The sequence below is a fragment of the Camelina sativa genome, chromosome 13 (assembly GCF_030686135.1).
Source record: "Camelina sativa cultivar CO46 ecotype springtype chromosome 13, ASM3068613v1".
NCBI classification, from domain to species: domain Eukaryota; kingdom Viridiplantae; phylum Streptophyta; class Magnoliopsida; order Brassicales; family Brassicaceae; genus Camelina; species Camelina sativa.
The window spans coordinates 395,582-423,507 of record NC_141892.1 but is presented as its reverse complement, the minus strand read 5'-3'; the positions used below and the strand labels follow the sequence as shown (position 1 = coordinate 423,507).

At 37.0% G+C, this 27,926-nt stretch overlaps 6 protein-coding genes and 2 pseudogenes across 7 annotated transcripts; 7 read left to right on the top strand and 1 right to left on the bottom strand.

The window, feature by feature from the left end:
- Positions 1 to 35: 35 nt before the first annotated feature.
- On the top strand, positions 36 to 994 carry LOC147929078 (uncharacterized). Its single transcript, XM_087481246.1, has 2 exons — positions 36 to 245; positions 333 to 994. The coding sequence occupies exons 1-2, from the start codon at positions 36 to 38 to the stop codon at positions 936 to 938; spliced, it is 816 nt and encodes a 271-aa protein (XP_087337372.1). The 3' UTR covers positions 939 to 994.
- Positions 995 to 4,175: 3,181 nt separating this feature from the next.
- Positions 4,176 to 6,917, bottom strand: LOC104734194 (uncharacterized). The gene has a single exon (XM_087481511.1). It carries the CDS (start codon positions 6,700 to 6,702, stop codon positions 4,492 to 4,494), a length of 2,211 nt encoding a protein of 736 aa, XP_087337637.1. The 5' UTR covers positions 6,703 to 6,917; the 3' UTR covers positions 4,176 to 4,491.
- Positions 6,918 to 9,934: 3,017 nt separating this feature from the next.
- LOC104734193 (uncharacterized) lies at positions 9,935 to 11,588 on the top strand (annotated as a pseudogene). The gene is made up of 2 exons (XR_015577627.1): positions 9,935 to 10,604; positions 10,679 to 11,588. The product of XR_015577627.1 is annotated as an uncharacterized LOC104734193 (transcript).
- A 353-nt stretch (positions 11,589 to 11,941) lies between these two features.
- On the top strand, positions 11,942 to 14,183 carry LOC104734192 (uncharacterized). Its single transcript, XM_010453719.3, has 3 exons — positions 11,942 to 12,986; positions 13,085 to 13,807; positions 13,886 to 14,183. The coding sequence occupies exons 1-3, from the start codon at positions 12,354 to 12,356 to the stop codon at positions 13,982 to 13,984; spliced, it is 1,455 nt and encodes a 484-aa protein (XP_010452021.1). The 5' UTR covers positions 11,942 to 12,353; the 3' UTR covers positions 13,985 to 14,183.
- A 460-nt stretch (positions 14,184 to 14,643) lies between these two features.
- LOC104737791 (uncharacterized) lies at positions 14,644 to 16,382 on the top strand (annotated as a pseudogene).
- Positions 16,383 to 17,049: 667 nt separating this feature from the next.
- Positions 17,050 to 18,780, top strand: LOC104737790 (uncharacterized). The gene is made up of 4 exons (XM_087480168.1): positions 17,050 to 17,685; positions 17,774 to 18,231; positions 18,302 to 18,521; positions 18,597 to 18,780. The coding sequence occupies exons 1-4, from the start codon at positions 17,050 to 17,052 to the stop codon at positions 18,735 to 18,737; spliced, it is 1,455 nt and encodes a 484-aa protein (XP_087336294.1). The 3' UTR covers positions 18,738 to 18,780.
- Positions 18,781 to 19,172: 392 nt separating this feature from the next.
- On the top strand, positions 19,173 to 21,214 carry LOC104734191 (E3 ubiquitin-protein ligase HAKAI homolog). Its single transcript, XM_010453718.3, has 4 exons — positions 19,173 to 19,577; positions 19,662 to 19,922; positions 20,015 to 20,073; positions 20,320 to 21,214. Exons 2-4 carry the CDS (start codon positions 19,668 to 19,670, stop codon positions 21,086 to 21,088), a joined length of 1,083 nt encoding a protein of 360 aa, XP_010452020.2. The 5' UTR covers positions 19,173 to 19,577; positions 19,662 to 19,667; the 3' UTR covers positions 21,089 to 21,214.
- A 4,309-nt stretch (positions 21,215 to 25,523) lies between these two features.
- On the top strand, positions 25,524 to 27,664 carry LOC104734190 (protein OCTOPUS-like). The gene has a single exon (XM_010453717.3). The coding sequence runs from the start codon at positions 25,803 to 25,805 to the stop codon at positions 27,519 to 27,521; it is 1,719 nt and encodes a 572-aa protein (XP_010452019.1). The 5' UTR covers positions 25,524 to 25,802; the 3' UTR covers positions 27,522 to 27,664.
- The last annotated feature ends 262 nt before the right edge of the window (positions 27,665 to 27,926 follow it).

The window sequence follows — 27,926 nt, the reverse complement described above, 5'->3', positions numbered from 1 at the left end:
TACCAAGGCTGAAGAGAATGTTCAGATCAGAGGACATGGCTAAGGACTTACGGTGGCATTACACTAACAAGAGCACTGATGGAAAACTTCGACATCCAGTAGATTCTGGAAAACTTCGACATCCAGTAGCATTTGGTAGTATGCATTTGCAATATCTACAAGACTCAAATCCAAGGTGTAGACGTGATGCAACATATTTATGGTCTATGCATTCTAAGAATTTTGCTGCTTGGTTAAAAGGACAGGTGAGTAAAGTTATGAATTTGATGAGTCTGTTTATAAATCTATAGTAGACTCATTCATAATTTTGATTAGTCTGTTTAATTTTGTAGATATCTATTACTTCTGATGGACATGAAGACATAGTTAAATGGCTAGCATATGGTCCACGGTGTACTGCAAGGTCCTATACTGGTTATATAGTTAATGGACAACGTTTTCACACATACTCACTTGAAAGGCAGAGTCAGAACAGTGGTGTTTATTATGAGGCAACGGCTATGTGTAGATCTAGTGCTAAGGATACTTCACAAGTAGTTGATTTGGTGTCATATTATGGGAGAATTACTGACATCATATTGTTGGACTACCATGTGTTCTATGTGCCGATATTTAGATGTAACTGGGCAGTAAAAGGTAATGGAGTTAAAGTGGAAGATGGGTTCACACTTGTTAACTTAAATCAGAGCCAAGTAAGCTTTCAGAAGGATCCGTATATTCTAGCATCTCAAGCAAAGCAAGTATTTTATTCAAGTGAAGATGGATCAAGTTGGTCTGTTGTTATGAGAGGTGCTTCAAGAAGATATAGTAAAGAAGATGTTCAGTCTGGAAATGCAGATATAATTGGTCCATTGCCAGTAGATGTTGACATGGATACTGAAATGGATGAAGCTGAATATGCTAGATCTGATTGTGAAGGCATATATGTGCAAGAGTAGATTCTTGATTCATTTATATATATATATATATATATATATATATATATATGTTTTTGTTTATGGTTGATGTTTGTTGAATGTTGTAGATTTTATGATGTATTCTATTATATAAGTTCTACGTGATTAAGTTTCTGTTCTAAGTGATTAATTTTCTGTTTACGCAGGTGAATTAAAATGGGTGGAACTAAAAAGAAGGTTGGAGGGAAGAAGGGTGGAGGAAAAAGAAAGAGAAAGTCTAAGGATGATGACGAACCTGAGTTTATTTGTACTGTGGAGGCCCAACCTGTAGCAACAGAACAGCATGTGGAGGCCTTATGATCTCAAAGTGTTAGTTGAAGCTGCATATAAACCAGATGCATTTCTATGGAGACCTGCACAAAAGATCTTTCATATGAAAGAAGCTGTTGGACATATAATCGCATGGCCAACTGATAAGTGTAGACTGGTAGACAACAACATCCAAATGGAAGACATTGCCCCTATGGTATTTATAATTTCTAGCAATGTGTTAGCAATGTATTACCCCTGTCTATAATGCTAATTAATTATATTGGATTTGTTTACTGATTGTGTTTAACAGGGTATACAAGGAAACAAATGTAAACTATTGGATTTGTCTAAGGGTGACGTCATTGTTGCTGAGGGGCGTTGGGAGACACAAGAACCAAGTGCGTTGGTTAACGGAATTCCTCTTGGACCAAAAGCAGTTAAAGTATTTGTGGATTCAGTAAAGCAGCCTGATACATCACTATGGAGACCTACAGCTGAAATGTCATTTCTTGAGGACTGTTTGATGGCTTACGTATCTTGGCCCCTGAGTAAGGTTGATTTTGAAAATCCCTCAACTCCAACTGGTCAGAATGCTACATCACATGCTTCTTTGTCTGCATCAAAGGCCAAGTCTGCAGCCACAGCTTCTAAGTCTGCTACAGAGTCCAAAACTTCAGCAACAGCTTCAAAGGCTGCATCGCAGGCCAAATCTGCATCTATGTCTTCTAAGTCTGCATCTGGTTCTGAGTCTCCTGTTGATGATGCAACGGGTCCAATATCACCAATAAAGAATACTTTACCATCACAGTCTCCTCTCAGGAAGTCTCCAGTAAGTGTTTTCATATGTTATGAAGTTGTTTTTGTTAATTATATGATGACTGATGGTTTATATTGTAAACATGGCAGCGCATTAATAAAGTTATTTCCAAGGAGAATAAGAAGTGCAAGTTGATGGATTTAACTGAAAAGAATAGGGTTGTGGCTGAAGGACGATGGGGAACAAATGATCCAGAACATAAGGTTCACTTTACTCGCTTGGGTTCTAATGCAGTTAAAGTGTGGATAGATGTTGTTAAGTACTTGAGATTGCTTGTTTATTTTGGATGTTCTTGAGACTTTGATGGTAAACTGATGTTCTTGAGACTTTTGTTATGTATTTTGGATCTGAGACGTTTATTAATCAGATTTTATGAGATTTTATAAAACAGGTTATGTGTGCTATAATCACATATCAGAAAATGCTATAAAAGTACAGGTAAACGTTATGATAAAAGAATATACCATAGCACAGTAAACAAGATAAAACAGCATTTCGCAACAGCTATATTAGATATGTATAACATAGCACGAAAAATTAAATATTGTATAAATTTTTGCAAAATTATAATCTTGATAATACAGCAGTTTATTAGAGCTATGCTATAAAACTATAACATAGCACGAAAAAACAAATGTTGTATAAATTTTTTCAAAATTATGATCTTGATAATATAGCAATTTCTTAAAGCTATGTTATATTTTTATAACATAGCATACGTAATAAGTGCTATTGTATATGGGGTACATATAATAACAGTGCCCTAAAACAGCGCTCATGAAAACGCTATCAAAGACCTATGATAGCGTTTTTCTCTGGTTAACAATGTGCATATTTGTTGTAGTGCGTTTTGATGTAATTTAACTTCTAAAGCTCATCGTAGGAAAACGTTATGTATAAGAAACTAATAAACATTAATAATATCCATCAACCGGTAATGTAGCATTTGAACTAAGATGGTAACGTACCTAAGATGATGGACTTTAAAACAATTAAAAGCCAACCAAACAAATTACCTATCATTAATTAAAGTTTAGTGGAAGATTAATCCACAGTCCAACATTATTTTCTGGTGGTCTCAAGACCATAAAACTCCGAACCGCGACCCACGTTCTCAAAGACCATATCATTCTCTTGTCTCATAAACCGATTCTCCGAAAGAAATGATATATAATTTTTTTTAATATTTAAAAGAACAGAAGAGGAAGTGGCGTTCTAACTCCGGTGACGTCAAAAACTCAAAAGGGACCAGACCAGACTCACCACTACCATTGGACTTTTAGTCGATATCATAACACGCTTTTAAAAATTGGACTTAATGATGAGACTCAAAATTGACTGACTCATTCGCTAGACGCAAAATTATATCGAGACAAACACAAACACATATGTGAGTTATATGTATGTAAATGTCAAAACGTGTTTAATATATTTTATTTTATATTAGCGAATCATAGAAAGAGGTTGCGAGTGGGTGGCCACGCGCCATTTAGGTGGAAGTCTCAAGTCTCTCCACTTTTATATATTTGGGGAAGTCAATGTCTCTCACCTACACCTGAAAACTAAGGTTCGTAGTTGGGATGGTTGTTGTTAGGGTTGGCAAATTCTATATATGTCATAATTCCGATTCTTAATTCGTATCAAATTTTCGTATATCACAAGGATATGCACAGTAATTGATTTATAATTGTTGATATAGCTAATTTTATTTAAAAAATGTATCTAAATGAACTCATATACGGATGTCGGATAAAGCTACATACAGTATGTAATAATAATTAACAATTCTCATATACATTTGAATGTTTTAAAGTCCTTCAATGAATCTGACTTTTCAAAGTAGACGAAATTTCAAAAGTATTTCTAAAATTATTCTTTTATTCTTAAATATGATTGAGAAGTAGAATATATTTTTGTCTGCTATCTATACAATACAACTCACGTCTGCTAGATAAAGAACTAACGCGTACGGAGTGTTATTCTTGTTCTCCGTCAGGACCGTCCCCACCGACACCGCCGACATGTCGTTTTAGCCGAAGCACATTTTTTGTTAGTTCTACTTTTCAATTTGATTACAACCATTCTTGATTCTTCCTTGGTACATATATTGTTGTACTACGAGAATGATTAAGAGTTTAAACAAACAACCATGACACCAAAGTTTTAACTTTCATATATTTACTTACGTATTGATACAAAAAAATATTTGACTAAGTACGTAAAACAAAATTTGGGAATTCCCAAAAAAAAAAGGAATGCTATGAATGACTAAAATGATGGATTACAAGAAACTGAGGTCTAATATGAAATGTTATAAAGTACGGGGACCATTTTGCTATTCAAGAAAATCAATTTCCTTGTGCTTCTGCAGTAACACTCACTACTACCTCTGGTCCTTTGACCAAAACGCATCGATGTCAACTCAATATAAGTACGTAGAGTAATCGCCACAGAACTCAGCAAGATTCAGAATTGATCATCAGGGGAGAATCCTCTCTGCAACATCTCATCGTGAAACCTAAATGCCTCTGTTAAGTTATCTTGAGAAACAAATCCATTGATCAGAGAAGTATACGTTGACCTATCAGGTTCTACACCTCTTTCGATCATCTTCCGCAGCACAACCTCTGCTTCTTTCATTTGATTTTGTCTACAAAACCCATGTAAGATCGAATTGTATGTAAAGACATCAGGCACTACTAATCCTCCTTGCTTCTCCTCCATCTTCTTCACCAAACCAAAAGCTTTGCTCATGTTTTCTTCTTTGACAAAACCGTATATCAATGTGTTGTAACTGATGCAATCCGGCACAAATCCTTCTGAGATCATCTTCTCCAAAAAGCTTTCTCCATCTGAAGCATTACCAGAGCGGCAATATCCCTTTATCATAGAGTTACAAATCATAACCGTTGGCTTTATACTTTTACTGATCATTTCATCCCAAACTCGAAATGCCTCAGAAAGATGGCCTTTACTGCACAAAGCGTTAACCATAATGCTGTAAGATATTGGAGTGGGAAGTATCTCTCTTGATACCATATCTGCCCATATCTCTTTCGCTGTGTCGATATCGCCTACTTTACCAAACCCATCTAACAGCGTGTTGTACGTCACAACATCGAATTTGATTCTCTTTTCCTTCATCTTTCTAAAAAGCTCCATTGCGTTTTGCAGATTTCCGAGCTTACAGTGTCCATCAATCAGTATGGTTAAAGTGTAAGAATCTGGAAACAAACCCCTTTCGGTCATTTCGTTGAACAATTTATCAGCTTCCCTCAACATTTTCCGTTTGCATAACCCATGCAAAATGGTGTTGTAGGTCACAACATCCATAGCACAACCCTGCCGAAGCATTTCATCTCTCAAATTCATAGCTTCAGAGATCATACCTTTTTTACAATACCCTTGGATAAGAATGGTGTACATCACATTGTCAGGAATCAGACCAGCATCCTTCACACTGTTAAAATACACTAACGCCTTTTCTAGATTTCCACTCCTAGCAAAAAGACTCATCATCGAGCTAAAACAAACCAGATCCGGAACAATATCCCTAGATCTCATATCACTGAAAATCTTCTCCGTTTCGACTGCATCTCCCTTCTTACATGCCTCCATAAGCAACGATCTGTAGGTAGTGGAGTCAGGACTCAACCCGGATCTCAACATCTCAGCGAAAGCTTCCTTGGCTCTCTCGTATTTCCCATGCTTACACAGCCCATTTATAACAGTATTATAAGTATAAACACCAGGACTAAACCCTTTGCTCGGCATAGCATCCATCGACTCAAATGCCTCTTCCATGAGACCTTTACTAGAGTAGGCGCTAATCAATGTATTATATGTTACAATATCCGGATAAACTCCCTTCTCTTGCACTTCTGATAAAAAAGTTCCAATTTTTTCCATTTTACCATCTTTGCACAGAGCATTAACCATGATATTGAGAGTATAAACATTCATACCAACACCACTCCGAGAAATCTCCTGATAAACTCCCCAAGCCAATTCAACCCACCCAACCCTCACCAAGCTTCCCATAAGAGCATTACAAGCATCGATGGAAACAGTATAACCTTTGCTTCTCAGCAATGTAAAAGCCTCAAGTGCTTCTCTAAGCTTTCTAGCCTGAACATAGGTCCTAATCAACAAATCGAAAACCGAATCATTCGAACCACAAGTACTATACGTAGAAACCAAGGAATTCACAATCTCTGCCCTAGAAACACCACTCCTCCTAATCATCCTAAGAAGACAACTCTGAGCATCCGACAATCTCCCACTTCTCACCAGAACATGAATCATTGCGCTTAAAGACAAAGACGTATGCTTGAAATTCGGAAAGTTAAACCCTAATTGATAAATGAACCTTTGACCTAGACTCAAATCATTGCGGCAGCGGTACAAAACCTCAACGACGGCTAAAGGGTTTAATCGAATTAGCTGATTTCTCAAAGAAGCGGCATTATTATTATTGTTACCTTGCTTCAGACTGGAACAAATCTTCTCTACCAAGAACGAATCTGAATCTGAATCCGAAGACGAAGTTGAAGAAGAAGAGGGTTCGAATTCGGGAGAGGGTGATGAAGATGTTGTCAAGGTTTTGAGAGGTCTGAATCGAGTGAGAGGGTCTTTTACGCGGGAGATTCTGAAAGGTATTATCCGGTGAACAACCATTTTGATAAGAGAGAGAGAGAGAGAGAGAGAGAGAGAGAGAGAGAGAGAGAGAGAGAGAGAGAGAGAGAGAGACTCAATTTGATTTCGACTGAGGGAAAAAAAAAATGGAAACTTTGAAAGCTCTCTCAATTTGGTCTCTTCTTTCTTCACTTGAATTTCTGGGTAATGTTCTTCTTAGTCTTCTTTCAGAGAAGAACTCAGCAAAGCGACGCCGTTATTGTGGCTCTCAATCCGGTTTGAATTGGACCCATAAAAAGCCCATATAACGCCGGTTACTGTATATTTTAAATTATTAATTAAAATCAAAATGGACTAAAAATTTCTTCATCGTCGGACGATGATTCTCTTGGTGTAAACCAAAGCCCAATAGCGAAGCTCAGACGCAAGCCCATTCTGTAGCTCTCTCCGCACCAGACGTGATGTGACGTAGATTCTTTTAATTTGATCTTCTTCATCGCCGGACGATGATTCTCTAAAGCCATCCTCGAAACCAGACTCTGAGATTGTTCTGGATTGAATGAAGACGGACAGATGATAGATCGTAGAACATCTCGGTGGAGAAGAAGAGACGAGTAAGGAGAGTTTACGTAATATTCATGAGATAAAAAAAAAAAAAAAAAAAAGGAAATTGATCACATCGGTAACAAAACAATTACTTTTTTTTAAAAAAGTAAAGAGAGTTGCGTTGTGTAATTTTTTGGGTTCAATTGTTTCCTTTATTTTTTTAATTTGTTATTAGTAACAGTAACAATGATATTACTGTGCCCATATTATTATTATGCAAAACAATTAATACTACTTTTATTACATATGTAAGTAAATAAATAAATAAAAGGAAACTGATCACAACGGTAACAAAAGAAATTACATTTTTCTAAGCAAGAGAGATGCGCGTTGAGTAATTTATAACAACGAGTCCGCGACTTGTTTCCTTTTGTTATCTGTTTTTGAATTTGATAACAAGGTCAAGGAGGAGTCTCTTCTCTGATGCTTATTATATGTACTATACCACCATCTCTGATGCGTATTCTCTCTGTTTTTCATCTCTACAGCAAACTACAAACACGGTACCATCTTCTTTCTAATCTCTGATCCTCTCTTCCATATTTTTTCGTCGTCTGCATAGACTCAATCCTCTCTTACATATTCCTACTTCTTCCAATTCGTAACAATGATATATATTCTTGTTTTTTATATTTGCAGAACGATTCGTTTTACGTAATGGATTCTGCAACTGCAATTACAGGCTTAGGGTTTCCACAAGTACGTTTGGGGTCATCATCCCAGCCTCAGGTCGTGTTTCCAGTTCAATGACGAACTTTCTCCTTATTTTTACCGGATCCTTACCTTAAGCCTCCCATGTTCTTAATTGCTATGTACGGTGAGTTTTTTTATTAATACATCAAATTTTTCCCTGAGTTTTTTTTTTCTGTGCAGATCTTAGTAATTAGTACTAAATATTAGTATGTGTTATATCACTTTATGATTGATTTAATCTCAGGTTTTTCTTACAGAAAAAACATGAATGAATGAGATGATGATGGATTTAAAAGCTGCTTTGGTGTCAAATATAAAGTCAAAGCACAACTAGCTAACCTAGTTCCTTATTTTACGGTGGAATCAAGAAATCGAAATCTCCTAGTCTACTCTAATAACTGCGCCAAGAGCAAGAGGCCGTCCTCATGACATGACATGGGTACTCTTCCATAGCTTACAATTACAACAATCTCCTTCCTCAAATCTCGGGTTCCCAAATCCACTCCTTCTCTCCTTGCAACCCCATGAAAATACTGAGGTCAATTTCTGTCCCATCTTATTTTGTTCCCCTAATACTTTTTTCACCCACATATTTTATTTATTTTTATTACTTTCATTATTATTATTATTATTATTATTTTCTTTTTTTACAATAGGAACTTGAATTAGAATTTGCAATAGGATGTGAAACTAGCCCGATTTTGGATCCCGTCATTCGACATAGTCTTTGATCATTAGAGATTCCATAAGTCCAATCTGTATTCACATTGTTTTGTTAATTTAGTATTCAAGTTCCTATTATTTGTAAGAAGTTTTGTTTTTCCGTGGATTTTCATGTTTTTGAAAAATATTAGAATGCTAATAAGTAGAGTTTTTTTTTTTGTTTTTTTTTCATGGATTTTAAAGTTGTTTACAAAATAAATTAGAATGTTAAATCAACAAAATGATGTGAGAACTAACGGGATTTTGGATCCTGTTATTTGACATAATCATTGATCATTAGAGATTCGACAAGTCCAATATGTATCCACATTGTTATGTTAATTTTTTAGCATTTGTAAATAAGTCTTTTTCCCCATAGATTTTAATGGTTTTAAAAAGAAACAAAATATATTAGAATGTTAAATCAACAAAATAATGTGAAACTAACCAGATTTTGGATCCCGTCATCATTGATCGTTAGAGATTCCATAAGTTCAATTTGTTTTCACATTATTAAGTTCATTTAGCATTCAAATTCATATTATTTGTTTTAAAAACTTTTTTTTTTAATGGATTTAAAAGTTTTTAAAAAAATATTAGAAACTAAATATACAAAATGAGAGAGGTTTAAGAAGAATATTTATTAATCTACCAATCTTGTTAAACATCATGGTCACTCTGGTCTGGTATCTTCAATATTTTGTTAAATTATTAAAATTTGAACGGTTTAAAGTTAAACCATTTTTAATTAACAATATGTTCCCGCTCGAGTGTTCATCACTGTTTAGAAGCCCTAAAACTGCCTATCGAGAGAAGAGAATTGCCCAAATCACTGTCAAATCATAACCAAAGAGGAAGAAATTTAGCTGAAAAGGTACAATCTTTCGTTTCCCTCTTGTTTTGTTTGATTATCTCGAGAATCTACAACGGCAAGTTTTTTTTTTCCCAGGAATTGATCTGTTTGCAGTTTCCGCTGTCTCTAATCGAAACAAACCCGTTCTTGTTTTGTGACATTAGTCTATATCTTCTTCTGATGTTTCTGTTAATTGTTTAGTCTTATTGTGATTTTAGCACATATATAATAAACAGAACCCGCCTTGTTCGTTTTCGCTTCTGTTCATAATCTATCAGATCAAAGATTGTTTTTTTCTTTTTTTTTTGTAAAGATCTTACCTTTTTAACTGTTTCGATGCGAATTTTGTCTCTCAATCATGGCTCTGATTTTGGGGACTATCTTGATTGATTGATTTTGAAATGTATTCAATGCAGATTCTGTAAATCGAAACATGTCAGGTGATTTGGAGAACTCGGTGATAAGCTTGAAACTACTCATAGATGAAGAGAAGAAGAAAGTTGTATTCGCTGAGTCCGGTAAAGATTTCGTCGATATACTTTTTAGCTTTTCGACTTTGCCTTTGGGAACAATCGTTAGATTGCTGGAGATGCATCAGAAGTCTCATTCAGTAGCCATAGGTTGTTTCAACAACATCTATGGAAGTGTTGTGAGTATGGGCATGAAGCATTTCAGTACTGAAGCTTGCAAGCAAATGCTTTTGTATCCTGGGAGTTTGAATCAGGAGAAATGTCAAAAGGTTAAGCTGAGGGTAGATGATTCCGAGGCTACCAAGTGTTTCATGTGCCCTATGTTTGTGAGAAGCGGACAATGTAGCAAAGGGTATAGCAATTTTAATACCTCGAGGTGTATCTGTGGGAATTTGATGGATGAAGTGATTCAGTGCCAAGGAGAAAGTGGACGAGGAAGCGTAGGAAAAGGTGTTGAAGGTGGAGTATTTGTGAAGAGTGGTCATACTTCATTCATCATCACTGATGATTTGAAAGTGCAAGTTAACTCTGTTGGCTCAACACTTCATGTTCTTAAAGATCTTGGCTATGCAGATTGCGATAAGTTGGTTGAGGTGATTCTCGAGGTTAATCTCCAAGAGGTATGTTTCTTCTTCTTCTTCTACTGCTACTAGACTTTACCCTCCATGTTCTTTAAGCCAGTTAAATGTTTTAGGTAGCGACTTTGCTGGAGTGTATGTTCACATCGGATACTCCATTGAGCGATACATTTCTGAAAAAGAAAAGCACACGTGGTATGAAGAGGACTCATAAAACGCAGAGTCCATCTCCCAGTGAAGATAGAGAGGAAGAATCAAAAGGTGGTGATCAAACGATAACGCTGAATGCATATATGTTAGGAAAGAGGAAGGGAACATTCTGTATGTTGAATGTGGTGAAGACTTTGTTAATCTTCTCTTTTCTTTTCTTGCAATGCCTCTTGAATCTGTATGGGAAATCTCGGGCAGCGGAGTTACCCTTGGATGCATTGAAAACTTGTGCAAAAGCTTTAAGGAATTGAGTTTTGATGATTCCGGTTCAGCTTTTAAATGTGTTCTTCCTCATTACTACAAGTGTCAGAAGCAGCTTCTAAGTGATGTTGTCACAACCCATCAGCCACCAACTTATTACCGTTTTGTATCCTTCTCTGTGGATCATTTCAGAGAGTACTGTTTGTCTGAAAACTCTGGTAAGCGACTTGTGTATGATTGGGATAAACTCGTTCCTGTGACTTCGATAGATCCGAAAACGGAAGGCAATGAGACTGGTGAATCAAGTGGATTTGTGAAGAGAGGGACAAAGTTCATGGTGACGGACGATCTGATCATTACTCCTTCGAACTCAACCTCAACCATTGGATTCTTAAAGGAGAAACAGACCCGACTTGATGATGTCGAAATCCGAGTGATCAATATGACAAAAGAAGAGGTAAAAAAGCTTTGTCAAAAAGATTCTTGTTTAATTTGACTCCAACATACATATTTTTATCCAAATAACAACATACAAGGATCATCCTATATATATATATATATGTGTGTATTTGCTGCAAGCCATCAGATTAGTGGGAGCTTCAATGGTGACATCCACTGCCTTGAGCACTAGCCTGCTAGCTATAGAATCAGCTTCAACAAGTGCTCCTCAAAGCCGGTTTTTCAAGAAGCCGAAACTTGAGACAGAGACAGACCTAGCTAGATTTGATCACTAGGGAATTAATCTTTTTGTTTAGCATCTTAAATGTTTCAGTAATTCAGTTAGATTTTTTTTGGGACATCGACTTTTGTTTAATCGTCTGATTAGCCTCTAATTGTTTCAGTTACTCTTCTGTACTTTGAGTTGAGCTAGTTTGAGAAAAGGGGTTTATTTGCAAAAATTAAATTAAGTATCGGGGTTATCTTTAACAACATCATAAAACGTGTGCCCAATTTAGTTTTAAAAAAACAAGTTACAGTAGACGAATCAGGTTCAGTCTCTTTCAGTTTTAAAAAGGTGGCTAAGTGATGCATCAATGGAGGAAAAGTGATTTGATTCAAAATTCAAACCTTTTGGGAATTAGTGATTCAATCGAAACGGTTGAAGGATTGATTTTTGAGTTTTAATTAAATCACAAATTCCCAAAAGTTTTGACAAAGAGACTCTCAATAAATTCGAAATCAAGGGGAAGCTCAAAAGGTTTGCTTTTTAATGGTTCTTGGGTTTAAAGTGTTTCGGCTCTTAGCTATTGGTGCAGCAATTAGTATTCCTCTTAAAAGATAGATGGAGCCTTCGGGAACTAATATATATACGAGACGAGGGTCAGGTCCTATACTTGTGACTCATAGAATTTTTGCTATTTTTCTCGTTGATATTGTTTGATGGCTGAAGAAGTTTCAGAAGATCCCAAGTTTACTTTGAGACTTTTAATTGATGAAGAGAAGAACAAGGTCTTTTTGGCTGAGGCTGATAGAGACTTTGTCGATGTGCTCTTCAGTTTTCTGACGCTACCGATGGGCACCATTGTCAGATTGATCGAGAAGAATCGAAAATCTGACAATATTGGCTGTTTTAGCAACCTCTACAAAAGCGCTGCGGAGGTGGGGATTGACAATTTCGAGACTGAAGCTTGTCAGGAGATGTGGCTTAATCCAAGGAGTGTGAAGGAGATCCACTGCAAAAGGCTGAAGCTCAACATCAACCCTGTTGATGATGATCTCAACTACTTTAAGTGCTCTTCGTTCTCAGAATGCAACTGTTGCAGCAATTTTAGCGGCTCTGAGTGTGTCTGTGGAGAGTTGATGGACCAGAAAATTGAAATATCTGAAGAAGATCAAGTAATACAAGATGGTGTTGATGGAGTATTTGTCAAAGGCAGGTCTTCATTCATCATCACCGACGACTTTGTTGTCTCTGTTGGTTCTACTGGTCTCGTCTTGAAAACGCTCAATCGTCTAGGTTGTTCTGATGTTAGTAAGCTTGGTGAACAGTTTCTTGATGTTGGTCTCCAAGAGGTATCTTCTTTCTTCAACAGTTTCTTGATATTGGTCTCCAGTCTGCTTCTAAAGGGTACTGACCTTTTTTTAAAATAATTTGGTGGTGTGTTAAATAGATTCTTACTCTTCTGGAGAATATTATCTTTTCAAATACTCCTTTGACAAACACTTTCTTGAAGAAGCAAAGTCAACACGATGTGAGGGACATACAGAAGCTTTTGAGTCCAGGTGTGAAGGTAAAAACAGATGATGAAGGAATAGAATTTACTTTGCAGTTGGATGCAATAGTAAGGAAGCAGGACATGAAGGTTTTATATGTTGAATGTGGAGAAGACTTTGTTGATCTTCTCTTCACTTTCCTGGCTGTCCCTCTGGAATTTGTATGTGATATTAATTTAGGGTGCATTGGAAATCTCCGCAGAAGCTTCAAAGACTTGAGTGTTGTTGATCAAACAGCTTCCAAATGCGTGCTTCCTTATTACTATAAATGTCAGAAGCAGTTGTCTGGCATCACCACTGAAGAACCACCGGTTTACTACCGTTACAGGAATTCCAATCCTCGCCAACCTGACTATAGTCTGACCACAGATCCTGATAGGACTCTGCTCTATCGAAAGGACAGACTAGTTCCTGTGACTTTGATTGATCCAAAATCTCGTGGTAAAGTCCAGTCAGAGAATGGAAGTGGGTTTGTGAAGAGAGGAACAAGGTTTACAGTTACAGATGATCTGGTAATCACACCTAGGAATTCCTTGAGCACATCTATTTGCCTTCTGAAGAAGTTGCAGATTCAGGCTGATGATCTGGAGGTGCAAGTAATAAGCATCCGTGAAGCCGAGGTAGCATTATTCTTTCTCTAGTAATACAATTTTACTTGCTTTCCCTTGATTTCTTGACTAACTTAGTATCTAAATCAGGCAATGAGTCTGATGAGAGCTTCCTTGTTGACATCCTCTGCTTTGAACTCTGCTTTATGGAACTTGGTTGCGAAGAAGAAGATCAAGGAAGAGACTTGAAAGAACAGAGGTCCTCAGTTGCTAGTGCTTCTTTATTATGATCTGAAAAGACATTTCTTAATGCATGATCTTGAACTATTTAAACTCCACATGGTTCTATCTTTTATATTTTTGCTGGTTTTTCCTTGGGTTTCTGTAGACTTGAAACTTAGTTTATGTTGAACAAAGATTGATTTTTCAAGACAAGACTTTGAATCTTTTCATTTTCTCTCAATTGCATAAACAGTCTTGTCTTAACAAAGCAATACAGATGTTTTGTGATTGGGATAAACTTGTGTACGTGACTTTTTGTTACTGACTTAGTTTTGTAAATGGGTTTCTTAAAAAAATTAAATAATTACAGGTTGTTTTTGAAAATTCTGAAAACTTATATCAAGTTCTACGGCGTTCAAGCAATCTTGCGTTTTATTGACAAGCCAAGCTTATATAGGAAAAATAGTGATTACGCCTAATGATTATCTAACTAAAGAATCCTAGATAATATATCTGAAAGATACAATAAGATCTTCTCGTGTTATTCTAGGTAGATTTGGTATTCCCATTTCCATATCCTGTTGCAAGTGATTAATTGGTAGGTGTCTTCTAATTGTGTGAGTCAAAGAGAAAGCGTCAAGGGTTGTTTTTTTTGTTTCGTCGGTTTTTCATTCGTCTGATCTACAATGGCTCAGGCTCGTAAAGAACCGACGGTTAGTTTGAGACTTGTCATTGATGAAGAGAAAAACAAGGTCGTTTTAGCTGAGGCAGGCAAAGATTTTGTTCAAGTTCTCTTCAGATTTTTGACACTGCCAATGGGAACAATCGTCAGATTGCTTGAGGAGCATCAAAACTCTGAGCCAGTTACTATTGGATGTCTTAGCAACCTTTATAGAAGTGTTGTGGACATGAAAATCGATGATTTTGAGACTGAAGCTTGTAAGCAGATGTTGCTGTATCCCAAGAACATTAGGGAATCTCGATACATAAACTTTAAGTTCAACATAGACCCTACTGAAAGCTTCAAGTGCTTTGGGTGCGAATATTTCCGTGTCTGTAGGATGTCCAGTAATTTTAACACGTCCCTATGCAGTAACTGCGGAAAGGTGATGAATGAGGAGATAAGTTTCTCACAGTATGAGAAATTTGAAGATAGCATGCAAAATGATGTCGGTGGAGTGTTTAGCAGAGACAAGTCGTCGTTTATCATAACCGACGACTTGACTCTGACGGATGACTCTACTACTTCTCTCTTGCAAACACTCAAAGATCTTGGTTGTACTGATGTTAGTAAGCTGAGAGAACAGGTTCTCCATATCGGCCTCAAAGAGGTTGTCTTTCTCTCTTACTTAAAATCTTATATATCTTCCAAATCGCTTAGCTTTATAATGTTTTTAAGATCTCTGGCCGTATGATGTCTTGATCCTGATATAGGTTATGACGTTGCTGCAATGTTTATTCACCTCAAGTGCACCTTTGACGGATACTTTCTTGAAGAATCAAAGTTCACACGTAATGAGGAAGATTTATAGAAAGCCGAGTCCATGCATGGAGGATAAAGGAGATAAAGCAGAACCAGACGAAGTCATCACTTTTGATGCAATCGTAAGGAAACAGGATATGAAGATTTTGTACGTTGAGTGCGGTGAAGACTTTGTTGATCTTCTTTTCACATTTCTCGCCATTCCTCTGGAATCAACATGGGAAATCTCTGGCAACAATATCACATTAGGTCGAATTGGGAACTTGTGCAGAAGCTTCAAAGACTTGAATGCCAATGAGGGGACTGAAGTGTTATCAACAACATCCGAATGTATGCTTCCGTATTACTACAGGTGCAAGAAACAGTTGCTCAATATCAGAACTCCTACACCGCGAGTTTACTTAAGACGGAGCTCAATATCAGAACTCCTACACCATGACTGGACACTATCTTATTCTAGAAGCTTTGTTTTGACTACAAAACGTAATAGCGAGCGCATGACTTTTGTGGATCCAAAATCTGATTTTTGTGATCGGTGAAAAGATCGTAAAGGGTTTGTGAAGAGAGGGACAAAGTTTACTGTGTCAGATGATCTGATCGTAACACCTAAGAACTCCAGCTCAACCTTTTCTGTATTGAAGAAGTTTCAAATTCACACAGACGATTTGGAGGTGCAATCAATTACAATCAGCAATGTAGAGGTAAAAACTTGTTTGTATAAAACTAAAACCCTTTCTTTTCTTTTACCTACAAAATTATGATTCTTTTGTACTCCACCAATATCAGGCTTCGAATCTGTTGAGTGCTTCATTGGTGACATCCTCTGCTTTGAGCTCTGCTTTTGGGAATTTGATTATGAAGAAACCGAAGGAAGAGAAAGTTTCATGGAACCCGGTGGCAAAGAAACCAAAAGTAGAAACACAAAGGTGGAGAGAACCCTGAGATACTACTGATTGTTGAACTTGATTTCATATTTCTTCAAAAATCTACATTGTTTAAAGGGTTGCTAGATTTGTTTGCTAGAGAAATCTTGATTCTTTCGGATTTTGGACAACGTGAATTTTCTCAATCTTTCTTGAGACTTAGTTTATTCTGTTAAAAACTCTTCCTTCTGAGAATATATTTGAGCAATTGTCAAATTTTCTCTTATTGTAAAAAACCTACAGAGTTATTTTCAAGAAAATAATAAACCCCTATGTCCAGTTTAGTAAATATATTCCAGAATGGATCATTTCCTCCTCTATCTCAGTCAACGAGAAAATCAAGGTTTCTTGCAGTGAACGAGAAGCTCTAAAGGTTGTCTTTAATTGTGACTATTGTGTTTTGATGGCCCATCAATATAGTTCATTCAACGTTAGAGTTTACCAAAAAAGTTGTAAATTTAAATGCAGGTTATTCAGTATACAGTCATGGGGAAGCTCAAAAGGTTGGTTTATTTTTGTTCATGACTCTTGGATGTTGATGAGTCGTCATTATTGTTCTCATTCAATATTAGACCCTCTATAAAATTGGAGTTGATGCTCCAGTTTCTAACGTGTGTCTTCTGTTTTTGAGTCTTATTGAAAGGTTTTCTTCTTTTTCTTGCTTTTGTCTTTCTTTCATCTAAAAAATGGCTAAAAGTAGTGGGGAGCCAAAGTTTAGTTTGAGACTTATTGTTGATGAAGAGAAAAACAAGGTTGTTTTGGCTGAGGCTTGTAGGGATTTTGTTGATGTACTCTTCAGCCTTCTGACACTTCCGATGGGAACTATTGTCAGATTGCTTGAGAACCATCGAAACTCTGAGCCAATAACTGTGGGTTGTTTCAATAATCTCTACAGAAGTGTTGTGGACTTGGGCAGTGATAGTTTTGAGACTGAAGCTTGTAAGCAGATGCTCCTTTATCCGAGGAGTGTGAGGGATGTTCAGTGCAAAAGGCTTAAAGTCCACATAAACTCTACTGAGAGCATCAAGTGTTTTAAGTGCCCTAGTTACTGTGAGTTGTACAGTAACTTCAACACCTCAAGATGTCGTTGCGGTAATTTAATGAGCCAGGAGATTGAATTAGAAAACAAAGAACAAGTTGCTGGCTGGAGTCAAAGTGATGCTAATGGAGTATTTGTCAGTGGTAGGTGCTCATTTATCTTAACTGATGACTTGAAAGTAGCAGTCAAGTCAACTGAACTTGTCTTGGAGACGCTCAACTCCGTAGGTTGTGCTGATGTTAATAAGCTTGGTGAAAGGCTTCTTGATATCGGTTTGGAAGAGGTATGTTGCTCTTTTCTTCAAGCTGTTTCATCCATCACTGCTCTATTCGTTTGCCCTCTCACTATGTCTGAATTGAATCTTGGACCAGGTACTCACTCTGATGGAATGTATATTCACCTCAAATGCTCCCTTGACGGACACTTTCTTGAACAAGCAAAGTCCACAAGGTGTGACGGAAATTTACAAATCGCTAAGTCAATGTTTGGAGAAGAAAGAAGAGGAAGCAGAACCTGGAAATGTATTAACTTTGAAAGCAATGGTGAGGAAGCAGGACGACATGAAGATTTTATTTGTTGAATGCCGAGAGGAATTTGTTGAGCTCCTCTTCTCTTTTCTTGTTGTCCCTTTGGAAGCTGTATGGGAAATTTCTGGCAGCTCTATCTCTTTAGGTTGCATTGGAAACTTGTGTAGAAGTTTCAAGGAATTGACTGCTAATGAGGGGACTGAAATGTCAAACTCCATATGCACGCTTCCTTCTTTCTATAGTTTCCAGATGCAGTTGCCTGGTATCACTACTCAACAGCCTCCAGTATACTACCGCTACAGGCTCTACAATGCCAATCAAATAAGGTATGGTTTGACTACAAACGGTAATCTAACTCTTAATTACCGCAAGGGACAGAATAATTCGAGCGGATTTGATGGATCCCAAATCCTCTGGCAGCAACAAGTCTATTCATTGTTACGGGTTCTTGAAGAAAGAGACAAAGTTTACCGTGTTAGATGATCTGACAATTACATCTATGAACTCATGCTCCACTATTTCCTTACTGAAGAAGTTGCAGAGTCACGCAGACGACCTAGAGGTGAAAGAAATCAGCATAAGCAATGCAGAGGTACGCTTCTTCTGTGTACCCTTAATTGATCCTCTATACTTGATATAATTTTGACTGAAACTGTCTTTGAATTAGGCTTTGAATTTGTTGAGAGCTTCATTGTTGACATCTTCTGCTTTGAGCACGGCTTTTTGGAGTTTGTTTGCTGAAAAACTGAAAGAGGAGACTGATTTAGGGGACCCGGTTTCAAAGAAGGTGAAGAAAGAAGAGACTTGAAGAAATAATAAAGCTAGTGAGGATGATCTCCAAGTTGCTACTAATCCATTGTTATTATGTTTTCAAAATTCTGCAAAAATCTACATTTATCTTCCTCATGTTTTCTTATTAGTGGATTTTCAAGCTTTTTTTCTTTAGTTTATTTGGTAAGACTAATAAAATTAAATCTTTCATAAATTGTTTAAATCGATGAGCTTAGATGCAGGCAAAAACTTGCACATCTTTTATAAGTTTAGAAATGCAGGCTTTGAATATGTTGATAGCTGCTGCGTTGGTGCATGCCAGTTTTGTGGAACCCAGCTTCGAAGGAAGCCAAATGAAGAAACTTAAAAAAGAAACACAGAGCCAATGAAAATCATTCTGAAGTTGCTACTGAGATATGTTTTATCATGTTTCGTTAGGAATAAAACAATCAAGTCGGGCTCAGTAGCTACCACGCTATTTTATTTTGTGGGTAATAAGGCTGAGATGTATCAAACCCATAACAAGTTTGTCAAGTTATCAAAACAATGCATTCTTTTTTTTTTTTTTTTTTTGTCAAACAACAATGCATTCATTATAACAAAAGTTCCAGTTGGTATAATTTGGAATGGCTGTAGTAAAGTCTGGTTCAAACTGAAACCCTCTTCCTGTGTTAGAGGGTTCTCTCGCTAATTCTAATTTGTGAATAAATTTTATTAAATAAAATAGATCAGATCCTCAGAGTTGTGTCGTCGTCGTCGTCGTCGTCTCCGTTGCGCAAACAATAAAAATTTGCTTCGCCGTTTTGCGCCTCCGGCGAAGAGCCTTGAGAAGAACTGAAGTAGAGAGATCTGAAATCCCAATCTCCGAATTAACTTGGTAAGTAGAGAAGCTTTTGATTTGTATTTCTTAGGGTTTCGTTTATGTGATTTTGTTTTTCTTTGTTCCCTTGAGAAATTACAGCGAGCAATGCTTCAAATTCGTCTAAGGAGAGATTCGCCGACTGAGACTGGAAACGGAGCGAGACCATCTCCTACGGAAACAGTGACTGTAGCCTGTCCCGACCATCTCGTCCTCGCTGATCTTCCTGTAGCCAAAGGAATCGGTTCCGTGACTCCGACCACCGTTATCAAACCCGTTGGTCGCCGTTCACGCCGTCAATTAGGCGAGAGAGTTCACTTCTGCGTCCGTTGCGATTTCCCCATTGCTATCTATGGTCGTCTGGTAAAACTTAAGTTTCTCCCCTCCCTATATTGCTTTTATGATTTGGCTAGGGTTTATATGTGATTGAAACTTTGTATTGTTTGGTTTTTCAGATTCCTTGTGATCATGCCTTTTGTCTTGAATGTGCTCGTAGTGATTCCATCTGCTATCTGTAAGCATTTCTAACTTTGCTCTAATAATGCTAAGAGCCATAGTTTGAAGTAGGCTTGTGTTCTTGAATTGGAAAGTTAAAAGATATGGAAGCGTTTCATTAGAAGCTTTGTTAGATAGATACTTTAGGTTGTTTGGTAATCCACAGAGCTGAGCTCCTTTTTAGAGATTTACTAGGTGATGTGGTTATTGCTGAATTATCAAACTGAAAACTTGTTGTTTTGTGTGTACGTGTGTTATTGGACAGATGTGATGAACGGATTCAAAAGATTCAGACGATCAAGATGATGGAAGGAATCTTCATCTGTGCAGCTCCTCATTGTCTTAGGTCTTTCCTGAAGAAACTTGACTTTGAAGCTCATGTCCATGAGCTCCACGGTAGCCTATTACAAGCTGATGCAGAGAAAGAAGATGGTAACGACTCAGAGGTTCAGAGCACAAAGCAGCAGTCTTCAGCTTCTGAATCCACTTTGCGAGGTCCCTTAAGATCCCAGCAGCAACAATCCCGTGAACAACCGTTACTTAACAGGTCGGCCTCAATGGCAAAATCACAATCTGGATTTGCTCAAGTCCAGAATTACCCTGCAGATACCGATAACTCTCGCCCTCCGGGATTCGAGACTGCTAGTCCTAAACCAGGAATCCGGTTCCCAGAGTACCCGCCTATGAATCTCATGCAACCGCCCAGCTTGCCCATTCCAGTGAATCAAAACCCGGGTTTACCTCAGCAGTTTGGTTTTCCATCTTATCCATCAACCGACGGTTCATCTCAACAATTCTACAACGGTGCTCCTTACGAGTTGACAAGAACAGAGAGTGGCGGATCGGAACAAGGTTCATTGCTCGGGTATCCGCCTACACCAATGATGACTCCAAACTTTCAAGGATCTTATCCTCCTCCGTCATGGAATCCCGGAATGGCACCGCCTCAGACGAACCAGCAGGTTAATCGGGGTAGAGACGGTCAAAATTTTGGGTGGCAACAAGAGAACCGTGATGGCTTTGGGCAGGAGTAAAGAGTAGACTAGTTTGATGAACTCTTTTATGTACTGTTAAACTCGTCCTTTTGAACATTTCAAGAATTATTTGTGTTTCTAAACGCTGCCGTATCTTGTTCTAACTTGTAATTTTATTAAACCCAATTTGAACCGTGCCGAAATCGATTCGGAAACCAAACTGGTTTGACTTGAACCAAATGTTCAGTCATCTGCATATCACATGTCTCATATCCCAAATTGTATGAAGCCTAGAGATTTGTCATCTTTTTAGTTTTGCTTTTTGTTTTGGCTTGAAGTATAATGCTCACAGAACAAGAGTTCATAGTCTCTTTATTGGGATTCCTTCACTCTACATGTGTGTATTCAGCAACAAGTTTAAAAATCTTACAACATTTTTCTATAAATTGATAAATGGTTATAGTCTACTAGGATCTAGTGAAACTTATTGATATAGAAAACATGTGAATCATTAATGTATAAGTGTATGACTATGGGAAATTTGGTTTCAAATGGATTCTTTAATGATGAACCATAATGATACATAGCAATATTTGCAAGACACCATTATTTCACATTATGAGGTTGAAAGAAAACTGAGATCTAAAGAACCTTTTTCCCCTTCGTTCAAAAAAAAAAAAAGAAAAAAACTTTTTCCCATGTTTTTATTAATTATTGTGACCCCCGTATAAATTTCAAAATGTTAAAAAAAAAATCTAATCATTGTCGGAATTTTCATGATTAGTCACCAATCATTATGACCAACCAAAAGATAAATAATTTATAGAACGTGAAAATGTATATCAATTAGTATCATATATGTAAATATCGGGATATAATTATTATTTTTTTATCCCTTTGATCACAATGTTTTTTCTTTTTCTTTTTGGGTGGTCTGCTTAAAAGTTCCCTTTTCTAAATCATGAGATTAGAGTAAGTAAAGACTAAAAGAGCTTAATTAATTGATTGGTGAAAGTATAAAAAAAAATCCCACATTAGTTGCATTGATTGCGTTGAGATGAATATGAATGACGGAAATATTTACGATGAGATGAATATGAATGACGGAAATATGAATATGAGTCATGTACTTAGAGAGGATGAACTTGGTGTTATGTTCTCTCGAGATGTAGTTGTGTAATTTTTTTTTTTTTTTTTTTTAAATAAATTCTGGGAGACTTTGTCTCCCGGTCCACTACCAAAAAAAAATATTTGCGTCACAAGACGTTTTGGATTAGAAAAAAAAGGTTCACAACATAAAAATACTACGTGGGTGATAATTGGAACTCTTCTCCTCACAGTCACACGAACAAGTTTCATGATTTGCCAGGTTATAAAATGAAACTTGTTCTTACACTACAAGAAAAATAATTTTATTGAGACGTATTTTTGAGACAAAAAAAATCATCACAAATTTGTGACACTTTAAATACGATATTATGACTAAATTTATTTGTCACAAATTCATAGTATTTTTGTCACTATATTATGACCGAAAAAATCAGTAACAAAAGTTTGTCATACTTAGTGATGAATATGCTACGATAATATTAATCGTCATTCTTATGACTACATTGTAACCAATATGTTGTTGCAAATTAGTTATGAACTTATAACATATATGTCAGTCACAGTTTGTGACATTAAAATAAGTAAACATTAGTCATAAAATAGTATAAATTGTTATGTCATTTATACAAAGCCTATTAAGCCAAGTCTCTAACCCTAATTTAACAAGACTTATTTAAGAGATGATTAGGGTTTTACTCTTTATAATTTCGTGCCTCCTAAACCTAGAGAGAGAGAGCGTAAACCATTTGAGAGAAAGAGAACAAGAAGCCACAGTTGAGATTAAGCACAGATCTTACATGTCCTAGGAGATGGTGGAAAATAAGGGGTAAATGGACTCTTTTATGGACGAATTTTGGTGATCAATTTCCCAACCCATAGATGTAAGTTTTCCCCAAAGGATTTTGTAACCTTTTTTGTAGATTAAAAGTTATACATGTTTTCTCAAACCTATTATGTGCAGATCCACGAATTAACATCAGTCATCTTGTGAAATCGTTTCCCACTGCTAAAAATTGAACCAGAAGCTGATCTACCCGCCGTTTGAAAGATCTGCGTCTTACCTATCCAGAGAACCTGAAATCGTTTCCATAGGAGTTATAATATGAAAATTATGGTCGAATTTGTTGTTTATTTTCTTTGTAAGAATAAAGATAGCTTATAATGTATATCTAATGTTTATGATTATAAAAAAAAATTCATGATTATAAATTTTAAAAAATAATATTGTTTTGAGATTAATTTTTTAGTTATAATTTTTATCATATGCAATGAATTTTTTAGTAATAACTTGTGGCCATTTGAAATTAACTTCTAATGATAAGATTGAACATTATGATAGTCACAAAATATCATGATTTTTGAGTATTTGTTAAAATTTTGCGACAATTTTTTAATTTTCATTTGTGACCATTTCAGACTATAGTTTCGTAATAATAAGATATATAATTAAAACGATATTTTAAACACGAATTGTGGCGATTTAAAGACGTTTGTTAGTCTGTAATTGAGACAGTTTTGTTACTTTTTGTGTCGTAATTATTGATGACAAAATGGTTACTAATATAGCCGTTGCAACTCTTGTAACGTTTTTGTTACAAATAAAAATTTGTGACCATTATATTGCAACCATTCAAAAATCGTCACAAATTTGTAACAATGTTTATATTGTGACTAAATACATTTTATTGTGACTAAATATTTCGTCTTAATAAAATTATTTTCTTGTAGTGTTAAGTATAAATGAAGTGTTCGGTTTTATTAATTTATTGGAAAATGTTGTGAATATGGAGAAATAAACTTCTCAGAAAACAGGAGAGAATAGGGAGAGCAGACAACAAATAAGATTTGATAGCGTGAAAATTGCCTTTTTCTGCTTTTTTGTTGGCTCTTTAGGTTGGAATCTTTGAAAAGCCAAAGCATATCTTTTATATATATAATAGAAATGTGATTATTGTTTACTTCCTTACACATATGTCACTAAACTAAGATATCATCCATAGCGAAACCAAAAAAATGTTAACTAAGCGGATGAAAATGAAATAAACGTACTTTATTAACATAAAACAAACTAACGATATACCAAAAATAAGCAAAATTCAAATATTTCTCACAATATTTGATTAGAAAACGAAACTAATCTTCGACAACATACATATGTATGTAAATATATTACACATACATTAAGAGACAAAACAAAATCAACTTAGTGACATCAGTATATCAGGGACGAAATCATCTAACTAGCTCTTAGTCGATGTATATTTTAAGTTAATTCATATACTTCTTCCGTCTCATAAAAGTTGATATTTTGGAATATTTTTTTTGTTCCACAAAAATTGTTGTTTTGTAAATTTTAATAAGTAATCATTGAAAATATTTAAAATTTGGAATTGTTATTGGTTTAAAATTAAATAATATCTCTTTAGTCAAAAGAATTTTTTGTTTTAAATTCAGTAATCATTGTTTTGGGTAAAAACTTCTAAACATCAGTGTTTTAGAGATAAAGGGAATACTGCCCAATTTAGCTTAGCCGACATATAATATCCACTCGTAGTCACTTAATCAACATTTGATATTTAATTTACATTCATTATATGATATTATAGCGCATGTTTGCTTTTTTTAAAGGAGCTTGAAACTTACGTTTTGAAAGCTATATACGACTTTGGGGCTAGGACCGGACAACGAAAGCCTCAGAATCCACTTTCGCCCCATAAGACAAAATTGTAAACGGTCAAAACACGATCATTTTATTTATCTCAGCTAAATTGTAAAGGATCAAGATTCCGTCGTTGCTATAGAACTGCAATTAGGGTCAAGATTGCCTCGTTGGCGTTGCTATAGTATCGTCGCCACAACCGCATGCAACAAATATTTACATTGATGCTAGCCAATATGTATAAAGAAAAAATTATTACTAAGAAAAAAAAACTAAATTGCGCATCAGCAGTTTAGCACACGTGTTGCTGGAATTGTCAGCATTTATTATATTAATCAATAAATACACCTTCTATATCTAAAACGTCTTGATATTTCATAATGTTATAGTGTAATATACGTTTCATTAGAATTACTGTCACTATTCGAAATACACCAGTGTGCTAAAATACCGACTTAACCATTTATTTGTACACGTCCAAACTCACATTCGTATTAAATTTTATTTTGTTGTTAATCACAAAATATTAACAAAAAGAGATATATTAGGCATTAATGGACAATTTTTATAATTTTTTTGCTCAAAGATCAGAAAGATCAGAATGGCAGAGAGATCGATCAACCCATGAAAAAATCACAAAACATTATTCTTATATTAATATTGTCAGACTCAATTGAGCTTTTCTCAATATTTTTTTATATAAAAATTACTAAAACAAGAGGGCAGATTTTATCTGACACCTGCAAAACCCGTTCTTCTTCTTTTTTTTTTTTTTTTTCCAAAAGCCCATTGTAAATTTTATTAGATTTTTTTGTTACTTTTTTGTTTTTACTTCATCTCCTTTCTCTTTCAATGTCCGTTGGTAACAGACGAAAGTTTCAGACATAACACACAAACACACACTTCTCTAATCTCTCTCTCTCTCTCTCTCTAAGCAATCAAGCAGACAAAGACAGTGATGATATAAAAGCCAGGAAAAAGGAGGATCACTCATCGTTTCATCTCATGAATCTCTCCGCCGACCAAGCTCCCGTCGCCGACGAAATAGCTCAGCCGGCTCAACCTCATCGCTTATCAACATCATGTGATCTCCACCCAGATGAACGTTTCTCCGGTTTCTGCCCTTCATGTCTATGCGACCGCCTCTCCGTCTTAGATCACACCGCCGCTCCGCCTCCGTCTTCTTCCCGGAAACCTCCCACTATCTCCACCGCGGCGTTGAAAGCTCTCTTCAAGCCCTCCTCCTCTAGTGGTACCAACAACAACAACAACAACGCCTCCAATGGGAACGGTCGGGTCCGACCCTGTTTCTTCCCGGAGCTCCGGCGTACTAAGTCGTTTTCAGCCAAGAACAACGAGGGATTCTCCGGTGGGTTTGAGCCGCAACGTCGGTCTTGTGACGTCAGGCTCCGTGACGAGCACAGAAACGTTCCAACCAAAGAAGCTGACACCGTCGGTAAAATCGAGGACGAGACTAGGAAGTCTAGCGTGAGTGAGACAGTGTTAGAAGTTAACGAAGAAGCTGAAATCGAGGAGGTAGAAGAAGAAGAACATGCTGGTCACTCTGAGATCGTGAAAGATTCCGACGAGATTGTGGAGGAAGAAGAGGAGGAACTGAAGCCAATGAAGGATCACATGGATCTCTACTCACAGACGAAGAAACCGTCGGTGAAAGATTTCGCCGGTAGTTTCTTCTCTGCGGCCTCTGTTTTCAGCAAGAAGCTTCAGAAATGGAGGCAGAAGCAAAAGGTTAAAAAGCCTACAAGCGGCGGAGGACGGCCACAGTCCGAGATCGGATATGGCCGGAAATCCAGCGACACTGATCCGAGATACTCGCTTGACGCGGGGAGATTCTCCGTCGATATCGGTCGGATTTCGCTAGACGATTCTCGCTACTCGATCGACGAGCCAAGAGCGTCGTGGGACGGTCACTTAATCGGCAGAACGACGGCGGCTAGGGTTCCTCCGCCGCCGTCGATGCTATCAGTCGTGGAAAACGCTTCGGTGAATGTGAATCGATCAGACATGCAAGAACCGTCGATTAACAATGAATCGGATCCGATAATCATAATCCCAGGCGGATCGAATCAAACGCGAGACTACTACAATGAACCTCCGTCGTCACGGAGACGTAAGAGCCCCCTCGACAGATCCAATTCGTTTAGAAAAATTGCGACGGAGCTAGACGATGCCAAATCGTTGTCGAATTCGAAGGTTTCACCGGCGATTACGATAGATTCGAACTCCGTGGAAACAGAGGAGAACAGAGTGAATCAAAATCAAAACGGTGAGAAGAAATCGAGACGGTGGGGGAAATGGAGCATTCTAGGGTTAATATACAGGAAAGGTGTTAACAACAAAGACGATGATGATGAAGAAGAAGAAGATAGGTATAGCAGATCGAATAGTGCCGGAATGGCGGAGAGGTCTTTATCGGAATCATGGCCGGAGATGAGGAACGGAGAAGGAGGACCGAAGATGAGGAGGAGCAACAGCAATGTGAGCTGGCGAAGCTCCGGCGGAGGATCGGGGAGGAATAAGAGTTCGAGGTATTCGTCTAAGGATGGAGAGAACGGGATGTTGAGGTTTTATTTGACACCGAGCTGGAGAACAGGTGGTGGCGGTGGCGGTAGCGGCGGAGGCGGTGGTGGGTGGGAGAAGACGGCTGCTAAAGCTAATAGTCACGGCCACTCTATAGCGAGGAGGGTTATGAGGCTGTATTGACCAAATTGTCCCTCTTCTTTTTTTATTTAATTGGGATCTTTTGGTTTGTGGTTGATAATTTTTTGGGTTTATCTAAATTTTCATTGTGAATAAATTGGTTGTCTACTTAACCGGACCAAATTAGAAACGGGTTATTTTCGAAACTGTGATATATATGCCTCTCTCTAAACCTAAAGTAGTCGGAATTTTTTGGGCTATGCTCTCACTCCGCCGCCGTCTTCCACCACATCGTCCGACTTATGATTGGTTGGGTTCTTCGAGCTGATTCGGTTGCAAGAATGCAAGTTCGAACCAGAAGAAGAAGAAGAAGAAACCGATTGAGAAAGGCTGGCATATTGATAAAGCTGGAATGTGGGTGATGATGCAATGTAAGTGTTTGACGAAATGTCTGAGAGAAGGCAATGT

Coding starts and splice junctions, on each gene's coding strand:
- LOC147929078 (XM_087481246.1), top strand. CDS start 36: ATGGCTAAGGACTTACGGTGGCATTACACTAACAAGAGCACTGATGGA. Junction 246..332: donor CTGCTTGGTTAAAAGGACAG/GTGAGTAAAGTT, acceptor TTAATTTTGTAG/ATATCTATTACTTCTGATGG.
- LOC104734194 (XM_087481511.1), bottom strand. CDS start 6,702: ATGGTTGTTCACCGGATAATACCTTTCAGAATCTCCCGCGTAAAAGAC.
- LOC104734192 (XM_010453719.3), top strand. CDS start 12,354: ATGGCTGAAGAAGTTTCAGAAGATCCCAAGTTTACTTTGAGACTTTTA. Junction 12,987..13,084: donor TTGATGTTGGTCTCCAAGAG/GTATCTTCTTTC, acceptor TGTGTTAAATAG/ATTCTTACTCTTCTGGAGAA. Junction 13,808..13,885: donor TAAGCATCCGTGAAGCCGAG/GTAGCATTATTC, acceptor TATCTAAATCAG/GCAATGAGTCTGATGAGAGC.
- LOC104737790 (XM_087480168.1), top strand. CDS start 17,050: ATGGCTAAAAGTAGTGGGGAGCCAAAGTTTAGTTTGAGACTTATTGTT. Junction 17,686..17,773: donor TTGATATCGGTTTGGAAGAG/GTATGTTGCTCT, acceptor ATCTTGGACCAG/GTACTCACTCTGATGGAATG. Junction 18,522..18,596: donor TCAGCATAAGCAATGCAGAG/GTACGCTTCTTC, acceptor TCTTTGAATTAG/GCTTTGAATTTGTTGAGAGC.
- LOC104734191 (XM_010453718.3), top strand. CDS start 19,668: ATGCTTCAAATTCGTCTAAGGAGAGATTCGCCGACTGAGACTGGAAAC. Junction 19,923..20,014: donor TTGCTATCTATGGTCGTCTG/GTAAAACTTAAG, acceptor TTGGTTTTTCAG/ATTCCTTGTGATCATGCCTT. Junction 20,074..20,319: donor AGTGATTCCATCTGCTATCT/GTAAGCATTTCT, acceptor GTTATTGGACAG/ATGTGATGAACGGATTCAAA.
- LOC104734190 (XM_010453717.3), top strand. CDS start 25,803: ATGAATCTCTCCGCCGACCAAGCTCCCGTCGCCGACGAAATAGCTCAG.